The following is an 11,197-nucleotide window of genomic DNA, read 5'->3' on the forward strand; positions in this document are numbered from 1 at the left end:
TCAATCAGACCCTCGTGTACACTGTGAGAAACAATGGGTCTCCAAAATCATCTCCCAATAAGCTACCACTGAAGGCAGAGTACAGTATAGACCTCAGCTACAATAGACAATACACCCCATATGGATTTCCTCTTTCTTTGCACAAATGATGTTCAGGCACAAGCGTATAAGCCAAAGGGCAGGTGATGAACTTTTGTTTTTGCCAATTCTTCCATGTGTAATGATGCATATTATATTATCACATTATTCTTTAGGTTCCTTTTATTTTGGTTTATATTCATTTAATTTTGTTGATACAAGTTTCTTTATTTTTACACAAAAATATGCTGAAAAGGGTGCAATCAAAACAATCTGGCTTATTTCAGTAAAACTGTTTTTGGCTGTTCAATTCAGAGTGGCTGTTAATCTTTAATATCCACTTTGGTTGGTGATTCAGAAATCTTATTTAAAATGCTGGATACACACATGCACGCACACACACTCAGTATCATTGATTGTTCTCCGACTATTGCTGTATCAATTCTACAGTGGAGCTGCTGTGTCTTAGAGAGAGGAAGGGGCCCTGCAGGGAGCAGTCCAGTTATCTCAGATGGAACCTTATAACAGGATTTATGTGAACAGAAAAATAACTATAAGACAGTGCATGTGCGTGTGTGTATCCCTGCTGTGAAGTTATCCAAGGTTTTGTCAAAAGAATATGGAGAGGGCTTTGTCAGTTGCTATCCTGGCCAGTGAATAGCCACAGCTCCTCGCAGGCCATGTGTTCAGCATCTTTTGTGTGGCATATTATAATTAGGTACACATAATACTGCCATATTACTGTCATATGATAGCAAAGCACTGCAAAGAGAGCCAGAAATGAGCAGGCATAGTGGGAGAGCCTGGGTGAAAGTCCAGTCAGCTCTCTTTCTCTCATTTTCTGACACCCTTGCAGGCTGATCTGCACTGGTGTGTGGATGGAGGGAGAAAAGGAAGAGGGCAGGAGAGAGGAGAAGAAGGAGGAGGAGAGGCAGCAGGAGAGAGGGAGAGGGAGAGGGAGAGGGGGGAGGCATGGCAGGGGCTACAAGCCTAGGAGAAGTGCCAGATCGCTGCTGGAGCCAAGAACAGGACTGACTGGGCCTGTGTGTCAGATCAGTGTGCACAGGCATACAGAGACACACACACACACAAACACACACACACACACACACACACACACACAAAAGCATATGCAGGATGAACAGACACATAGATGTCACTGACCTTTGTTAAACACACTGCAATGTCACAGCTCTAACAAACTGAGACACTAACACTTAATGATCATCTTGTGAAGATCCACCACTCAATGTACAGTTTACTACGATTGTGCTGGTTTATTATGACTTCTCTATATCCATGAATATCAGGTTGGAGCTCTGCTGTCCCTAAGTTCTTGCCATGTGACATTCCTCTGTGTGAATTCAATTGGGTGTTTAAGGACAGTTGGCTGAGAGTCTTTACCCACTCATTACTGACCAAAAGGCACTAATGGCCAGCATCCTATACACAACAAGAGCCTACATTAGACACGGCTGTTCCACACAGTGGAATATTTATGGCAGTCCCTACTCCCTGGGGACTCATTGCACCATAACACAGACCACTGCAGCTGACAAAATAACAGGGCAGAGTGTTCTTTTAGGAAACAATAGAAACACCTCTCGTTTCCTCATTGCCTCTTACTGCTTCTCTCTCATTCTCCCTCTCCCTTGCCAATTCTCGCATGACCCCGCCTGTGTTTTTGTCTTTCCTCCTTTGTAGCTCAGAGCTGGGGCCATCTGAGTGGATTTCAGAGACAAGTTGACACGCCAAGCAACAGAAAAATTGAGATAAAGTCCCTCCACTCTCTCTCCCTCTCTCTTCGTCTCTTTTTTGTGGTCCAGTCCACCGAGAGATTGTGGCTTACAATTTCACTGTTGTGAGCAAATCTGATCTTGAAAATTCTGACAACTGTCTTACAAGTAACTGCCAGCTCTGAGATTTTCAACATCTATGTCTTGAAGGAATGCTACAATGGTGATTCACTTTCCGAACCGATTCTACAAAAAAAAAGAAGAACGATTAAATTACACCTTTAAATGCAATATCATCCTGTAAGACAAGGCAATTTGCCAAGACTAATCTTGTGTGTGTATGTGTTACAGAAAAAGACAGAGGAGAAAGAGGCTGCGTTTCTCTTTTCGTTTCTGTGTACTGCATCTGCACGTGTTCATATCTCATCTCTTACACATTCCCCCATGGGACATTGGCAAGATTTTCCCAGAACCAATGCAAAGTGACAGCCGAGAGTATGATTCCATTGTGGCTGGTGTGTCCTACCGTCCCTGTGTTATGACAAAGCTGATAGCAGCATGTGAACAGATAGAGAGAAACCTCATGAGAATAAAGTCACAAGTAAACTCTACTCAAGCTTGTTCCCACACCAGACATAATCACGTGGGAAATAATAATCAACATTGTCCAATCCGTTTTAGTTATGTCCAGAAGCTGAGAGGGCCCGAAACCTGCAACACACCACCAATTCATCATGTGAACTCTCTCTGAAATCAGTACAACATCAAAGATCATTGTCTTCCAAATCCTTTACAAATGTCCATCACAAAATTATTCATATGAGCGTTTTCTGATCTCCCACCTCTGTGATAAAGGTTTGGTTAGGTTTAAGCAACTAAAACTACTTGGTTATGATTAGAAAATCACAGTCATGGTTAGTTTAGATTAAGGAAAGGGTTGAAAATGTTCAAAAGAAAACAACATTGGCTGTACCACTGTAACAAAGTCACTCCACTTTGAACCTAACAGACAAGAGTTTCCCTTTGCATGTCCACAAGAAGGCCTCATCTGGAAAATGTAAACACAGCGGCAGGAAACTTGGTTTCAAATTGTATTTTGACTAAACAAGCAACCCCACAACATTTTGCTTCAAATACTTCTAAATCCTGATTGTTGCATGGAGGTAACACTGCCCTTTTCCCAAAAGGATCTCCAATCAGAGAAAAACTCAGGAACTGAGGAATAACTAAACCTCTTTGTGTTTGTGTGTTCACGTAGGACCTCATCGCTCATAGTAAGAAGCTGACATTTTGCAATTGCGATATAAATTACAGTCTTCCAAATTAAACAATAAAATAGATTGATTAACCATGCCCTCTAGTTTATATACGTTTTTTTTTAACTTCGCCTTTCACAAATACTACTGATATTACATTATTGTGGTTACACTGTGCTTTGTTTAAGCTTAGGCACAAAAAACATCTTGGTTCGGGTAACTGAAAGCTTAGGTGACCTCTTCATGGTTCCAATAATAACTGATTAGTTAAGGTAAGGACAATGATGATCATGGTCATGGTTAAAACAAGAAACCAACGCAGACTGTCCGTAGAGGAGGAGACCAACACCTGTGTTAAACTCTGACATTTTGTTGTCCCATTCAACAACCCCGGGACTTTGTGGTGCCATACATCACACTACTACCTCATTTGCTCCAGACAGACAAGAATTATAATTACTACTAGGGCTTCGTCACTTGAATGTATGTCATTTTAGCCATTTGCTGAAACATCTGATACTCTCATATTTCTTGGGAGGACAGTCTCCTTTGTATTTGTGATTAAAAATAGCATCAATAGGATGTGGCCTCCGGTATTATATACGTGGAGTACTTACATGCTTGTATGCATTCAATCAATTTTCAATTTTGCAATCCAGCCCTAATAAAAGATTACCCTCAAACACATATGCTTTCTTGCCAGTTTCTTTGTGTTATCATCGTTCAAAGTCTCTCTCTCTCTCTCTCTCTCTCTCTCTCTCTCTCTCTCTCTCTCTCTCTCTCTCTCTCTCTCTCACTGTTTGGGAGTTATTCAAAGCCAGTGGAGCAAATAAAAGCCCAAGTATGTCCAGCTGTACAGCAAATGAAAACAAGCTCCAGTACCTTCTTTCAGTACTCTTTTTTTCTATTTCTTGTCTATCCTCTTTCCTCACTGATTTAGACACACTGGCCATTTTGCATGACCGCTCTGCATGAATGTCTACACATAAAGGAAAGTGTCACCTGGTGAGTAAAGTTACTCCAAGCCAAAAAACCCACCACTTAAGCCTAAATACTGTAGCTGCTGACAGGTTAGTCTCTCAAATGACTGAATTAAAAGTCCAAGCTCATGAAAGTGACTTTGACATGCCTGACTTTGTTTACCACATCGGCAGCTGTCAAAGTGCACTTTGAGAGAGAGACACGTGAAGTTTTCTGAGAAAGTGCTCCAGGTGGGAACTTTGGGCAGAGAGAAAGAAGTTAGAGTACGAAAGAATAAGAAATCAGTGGAGGGGAATGTCTGCTATGTGCAGAGACAGTGAAGAGTGTAAAGAGGTTATCAATGAGGAGATGTTAGAGGAAGTGAGTTCAAGAATCAATTATTGTCTCCAGCATTAACGTCTGTTGTCCATCTTTGTGATAAAAAGCAGCAAATATAGCTGACATTGCCAACAAAATATCAGTTATCATTACTATTTTTGTTTGCTTAATTATAGGGACCATGCACATTAATCAACCCTGACATTTAGCAACAGCATTATGAATGTTCAGCTCAACAGCTAATTTTCACCCATAGTCCTACAAAAACTGAAAAAATGATAAAAAGCATCATACATAATGGAAAATATCATAGCTATAGCTGTTACATAAATGTCATCATTTCTCTTCCAAATAATAATGTGTCTACATGATGATTGGGGTGAAACTAATCTAAAATCCTGTATATTTAAATGTCTCCTTCATGTTCAACCTGATTTTTTCAGATCACCCCAGTGGTTCCCAACCACCTGGCTGTGGACCAGTACTGGGCCAAAAAAAATGAATGATACTTTAATATCATTATGAGCTATTTGAGCAGTTGAACTTGGTCCATCTATGCTGCATCTTTCCTTGCTGCTCCCTGTCACTCCCACAACAGGATACAAATTCTGAACTAAAGAAGGTCATTATCGCCCAGTTGATACTTGATCTGCATGTGCTGTGGAGCTAATAGTTCACTAGCTGGCTAATATGAATAAATAAACATTTGACAAGGAATTTATGGGCTATAAAAGGTCTAATGTTTGTTCCAGCCCCCAACTGGCTGGTCTGCAAGAAGACTCACAAAAACAGTTGAGGACCCTGCCCTGCACTCCATTTATTTTAAAGTTCATGATTTATAGGGGTAAAGAGGGAAAGAGGACATCCTGGAAACAGTTTAGACAGTTTACTCCTGACAGTTCTGTGACAAGAACTGAAACCTTATATTGTTATGCATTCCTTCTCAAACTCTACCCCACATCATCTACATTATATTAGTGCTCTTAACCTCTGTATCATCAGGGCTCGACTACCTTGTAGAGCTATAAGCGCAAATGCCTTAGGAGTTCAAGCTTCAATGTCTTCAAACCAGCATATAAATGCCATTGTTCTAATTTGTGAGATGGAAACCTGATTTATTGCATGTATTTGGTGATTTTGAAGTGCAGTTAATCAAGCAGTATTCTCTCTGCGCTGTTTATTGTTCCTTTATTGTCAATCAATGTGACAAGGAGGAGATGGTCCTTTAAAGCATGACCCTCCTCCAGATATCAGTTCCAATAGTTCAGTGATGAAAACAATGTTCATGTGAGTGTGTGTGAGCATGCATGCTGGTGGGTGAATTAATGAATTAGCTCTCAACTGTAACCTATCCTCAACCTTTTCTACAACAGGGAAACAAATCACTGACCTGTCCTTTCTGCAGTCATCTGTGGGGCTTCATCAGATGACAGACGGGCTAAAAGCTTCTATTCCCTGACGCAGCTCTGTATTCTACGTGTTATTATTATGTGATTGTATGCGTCTGTGCATAATTGAACATTTTGAACCCTTGAGCCAATATGCCTCAAATGAATCCTCAGCTCCCACATCAAAATGATTATTTCTAAACAAACCGTGTTTAATCGACTGCGCGCCTCCGCGGCACTCTCCATCTGGAGGATGCTGTGTGACAGCTTCCCTTAAATTACAAATATCAATCTGCCACAGTGGGAGCTCAGCTGCCAGTGGCCTCATGGGGGTCCTCGTCAAAGCAACCAGCCTTCAAAACAAAGCCATCAAAACGCTGTGCTCGCTAGATGCTTTGTTCTGAAACAAACATATTCGTCACCTGATCACAGTTCCACTGAAATGACCAGATAACTGAATGGCAAGGGGCTTGTGATACACATACCCATGTTATTGTGAAAAGCACCCGATAACACACAAAAAACAGCTAAACTGAGCTGGATTCAGTAACTAGGCTGAACTGAATTTGGCCCAGTGTGGCTCCACCCCTCTCTCCCTCCACGGCAGGGACTGACAGACGCTAGCACCAAGGGCTCCCAATCTGCTGTGTTATCAGCGATACTCTCCCTAAGCGTGTTCCCCCTCCTCATCACCGGCTGTCTGCCCGCAGCAACACCACCACTTACACTCCATCCACCCGCTTATTGATACACTTCACCGCAGGATCGCCTTCAAGTGCTCCTTGGGAAAGCAGTGGGTCTGTGGGGTGGCCTAATTCAATCAACGTTTAGGGGCAAACACACACATCATTCATCACCAACACAGGACCAGTCGAAAAAGACTCTCTACCAGCTCTTCCTTCTTACTAAATGACCACTGACACACAAACAACTTGCCTTGCTGGACACTGAGTGGCTTAGTGAACATAATAAGGGTAATTTTGCACTCTATCATGTAAAGATATTTTTATACACACTGGATCGTTCACATAAATACATATTGAGCAAAAGTAATCACAGAAAATGAATGCAAGCAATTATCAGTCGCACAGTAGATGTCATGGCTCCCCCAGGGGTTCATTTGATTTCCACTTGGGCTGTATATCGGTTCCCCAACTGTGTTTATAGCAGGCATTGTGTGTGCCCTGTGTATTAGAACAGGCCCAATTGGCCATTTAACCCTGTGGAATCCCAATAGAAACTTCAGCAGGAGAAATGCCTTTAGTAAGCACAATCGTGAGTATTTTAGATTTGGAGCCTCAATAGCACTTTACTCAAAGGCACATTTATAAAATGCATCAGCGAGTATGATATGTAGCAGTTTTAATTGTGCCAGGAATCTCATTGCCGAGAGAGAGAATCCCTGAATTCAACATTAATTCTGGCAAAACTCCAACATTGCCTTTAAAGCTTTATATTTTGTTTTATTTTTGTATATTTTCGCACTTTTTGTACATTTTACACACAGCAAGAAAAGAACATTTATTCTGTGATTGCATTTATTACTAGCACAAACGACTGAGAAGAGATAGCATCTTTCGGATAAATATTATATAATTAAGAAAAAGACATAAGTGGTCCTTAAGTGATTACAGATTACACTTTTCTCCAGTGTTGATATGTTTCATTTTCACAGAACTGATTCTCACATGGCCAAGCCAAGCATCACTTCATGATGATCAGCTAATGGATTTTATCACCACTCAGTAGACATGATGATGGCATTTAAAGCAAACACTGTAATGCAAGGCCAAAACTGAAAAGAAAACATGGGGCACAGGATATGTGACACAGCGTGTTATTAGACTATAGCAGTGCAGCAATGGCACTTAATGTACCAGTAATACGTATAAACCATTATCAGACAAATATGACAAGACAACACAGTCAGACTGTATTCTCAAAAGCCCTTTCCAGATTGATTGTAAATGTTTACAGCTAATTAAAAAAGACTCAGCGCTTTCTTATGAATGCACTCTAATCCCACATGTTTACTTGTGACATGCCCAGACATACATGGCATAGCCTACACACATGTGGCTCAGTAGCTGCTCAAATATTTAAACATAGATCTGAGCCGAGGAGAGTTACTGCAGCCGCTGAACATTTCAACTTATACAAAATCAGCCCAGAGTTGAACAAAGGAGCTGTCTGTTTCAGCACCACGGACAGTTCTTGTCATCCTCCCGGTGACGAGGCGCTGCTGGCAGCAGCTACAGCCTGCCAGTTTTATCTGCTGCACTTTGTAACATCAGACAGAAGTGACTTTACCAAATCATTAATGCAAGGCCCCGTGCTCATAAAAATTACACCGAAAATCCAAAGTGACACCCAGACACATTCTTTCATGACTTTCCACTGTTTAACATCATGCATTGGAGATGTGGCTCACCTCCAGCTGGCCTCTGGCACGTCGCCTCTGTCGGCACAAATAGATATAGGTCACCTGACAAACTAAAACAACACTATCTGCTCTGATTAAGGGTATATAGGCTCGGGCTGGATGGCTGTGTGTGTGTGAGAGAGAGAGAGAGAGAGAGAGAGAGAGAGAGAGAAAGAGAGAAAGTGTGTGTGTGTGTGTGTGTGTGTGTGTGTGTGAGTGAGTGAATGAGAAAGAGAGAGAGAGAGAGAGAGAGAGAGAAAGAGAGAGAGAGCGCCTACCTTGACACAAGCATGCGCGCATTTGCTACAGCACATGTTCAAGACGAGCCACTGACCGACAGACCACCAACAATCTCTCTTTTAAACGACTTGTAACATGGTTAACCAAACATAACATAAAAGATTAATAAGATTTACAATTCCTGAACTAAGTGGTCCGGCTTTTGAGATCAAGGCGCACCTCCAGATATAGGATAATCATCAATCATCACTCAGATTCCTGCGTCATGCGTCGGTATTCAGCGCGGTTCCACCCAAGGGACCGCGCTGTTTGTCCCCATGGGGAACTCGTACAGTAGGTCGAAATGGCAAAGAAACCCAAGACTGTTATTCGGCACGCTGATGGAGCGTTCATGTACAGTTAAATGAGCGTAATAATACGGATAAGCATTTGTCGGGGCAATAAGAAAAATGCCAACGTGTGTTGTCTGTGTCTCAAATTTAGACTCTGCAACTGCAATCAAGCACTGTGAGTGTGTGTGCGTGCACGTGAGACACACGGAAACACTCCCGCTCTCTCTCTCACACACACACACACACACACACACACACACACACACACACACACACACACACACCGGGAAGAGAGAGAGAGAGAAAGAGAGAGCGCATGACAAGTTCTTTTTGTGGTGCAACCATTTAAAAAAAAAACTTATTTCTGTCTATTTTATTGTTAAATCACCACAGCACACCAGACTATATCCCCCGTATAAAGACGGGATTGTTCATATAATAAGGCTTACTGGTAGACTACCTTCAGGGAAAGCTGCCGCTTCGTTTACACCTTTATCTAAATCCTCTCCTTAGTGAGCTCCAGTGAGCCCGGCGGGCCGGTGTGTGTGTGTGTGTGTGTGTGTGTGTGTGTGTGTGAGAGACTGCACTGCAGAGGGCTTCTCCGGCATCTCCATGATTGAGCTCATGAGCAAACATATCGTGAGCCAAATATACAAAACAGGGGCATTCAGTCCAAGAAAAGGAAGAGAGAGAGGGAGAATAGGATTTCGTCTCACACTGCGGCACATACAATTAGTTTAATTATTTATCTATTGCTCTCCTGGGTGTAGGTTATAATAATAATCTATATTCAACTTCATCTCACCGCCTCAGCAGTGGCAGGTGCTGAACTTCTCCACCTTTTAAGCGTTTGACTGGCTCACAGCCTTTTTAAACTGATGAATATCGCAGTTCCACCAGCGTGGGTTTTTTTGTTCTTTCTCGATAATAACTGCTGCAACTGTCCGACCGAGACCCAGAGTCACTGGCGATCAATTCATTGCCGCAATAATCGAATAAGCAGTTAAATTGGGGTCTTCGAACTTTATCAGATGCTCCCAAAAACCGTGTTATGTCGGCAAGCCTAGAGGGAAACTGGCCTACCTTCAACTCGATTCCAAAATGGTTCGACGCCGTTTGTCAGTCAGTGGGGAAGGCTTTGGACATCACAACTCCAGGTCAATAGAGAAAACACGTTTCCATAAAATGGGTGCAAGCCAGTGATAGTCTGTGTTTCAGCGAGGTCACCCATTCAGCCAATCGTCCGGTTTAAATCCAAACAGAATAATGGAGATCTTGTCTCTGTCGTTTGGGGAAGAAGTGCGCCAAGCGCTCTCCTACGCAGATGTGACTTTGCGCGCTTGAAATAAAACGGATGATGGGTAGAAATGAAAAAAAAAAATACTACTACAACCAATGAAAAAATTTAAATCAAAACGAGTGGGGGCGAAGCTGCCAAATGATCACCCCCCCCTCCCAAAATCTCACAGCTGACTTTTACGCAAATCGTGCTCAATCACTAATCCTCTCCTGGGTGCTTCACCATCCCAAACGCACTGTTTGGTGCGATCCCCACTCAGCAGCGCCGCGATGGAGATGGGAAAAAGAAATGTATGGATATAATGGCCAGATCCGATGGGGGATTTCCTCCACAGCTCCGCTCTGTAGTTGCAATGCACACGACGAGAAGGATCTCTCCCCGGTCCTAGTGCACCACACACCGTCCCCTGCCGGCTCCTCTAACACGCGCCGCGATTGCACCTGCACTCTGTCATTTTCATCGATTAAACAGTGAAATGGATGAGGGGAAAAGAAATTCCAGCAGACACCTATAACTCAACTCAACGCTCAACAGAACGGGATGTGCAAAAATCCTCACTAGTTGGAAGAGGGAGAAAGGGGGTATAGGGGCTGAGAAATGGAGAGAAAGAGAGAGAGAAGAGATCACAATGAAGGGAGATGAAAAGGGAGAGAGAGATAGTAACAGAAAAAAGAGAGAGGGGATAGGCTGAAACCCCCCAAGATAGTTAGATGTCCCAGCCTTATATGATGGGGAGCTTGCAATAAAGTCTGAATAAAGAATCTCATTCATGTTAAATGTCCAGATCAAATGATTCAGTGCAGGACAGGATGGAGTCCTAAACATTTAAGACGATTTGTAGTTGTGGCATAAAGCAAAGCACAGAGGTGACCGACATCATGAGCAATATGGAAATGAAGCTAGCTGAATCTCTGAATCATTGCAGTGAGCAAGTGATCAAATGATCCTGGCAAAAGCTGCTTGTGTTTATCCAATTGTCCTGGGTCCTTTAAACGAGACAAAATCTGGCCACTTTTCTAAAGGACACACAGGAACAAAAACGTTCATTTGAAGCAACATTTGGAGCATTTTTACTGCTGTAGTGGTGGTATTATAATGCTGCAGGACGTCCATCACATGAGCAGGTCTGTGTTAATGATGGATGGA

The 11,197-nt window shown here is 42.5% G+C and overlaps 1 protein-coding gene across 4 annotated transcripts in view; it reads right to left on the reverse strand.

Moving 5' to 3' along the window:
• Window positions 1-10,655, reverse strand: part of il1rapl1a (interleukin 1 receptor accessory protein-like 1a) — a 155,890-nt gene extending 145,235 nt beyond the window's left edge. For 2 of the 4 annotated variants that reach the window (XM_051403837.1, XM_051403835.1), the window contains exons 1-2: window positions 8,639-8,681; window positions 8,189-8,215 (exon numbers count right to left, since the gene is read on the reverse strand). In XM_051403837.1, the coding sequence (XP_051259797.1) occupies window positions 8,189-8,215; window positions 8,639-8,666 (55 nt within the window). In that variant the 5' untranslated portion in view covers window positions 8,667-8,681. Of the gene's footprint in view, window positions 1-8,188; window positions 8,216-8,457; window positions 8,495-8,638; window positions 8,682-9,834 lie in introns of those variants that run through there. The other 2 variants (XM_051403836.1, XM_051403838.1) reach the window with 2 other exon arrangements.
• Between the last annotated feature and the right edge of the window lie 542 nt (window positions 10,656-11,197).

The sequence above is a fragment of the Dicentrarchus labrax genome, unplaced genomic scaffold (genome assembly GCF_905237075.1).
Source record: "Dicentrarchus labrax unplaced genomic scaffold, dlabrax2021, whole genome shotgun sequence".
Taxonomy (NCBI): Eukaryota; Metazoa; Chordata; class Actinopteri; family Moronidae; genus Dicentrarchus; species Dicentrarchus labrax.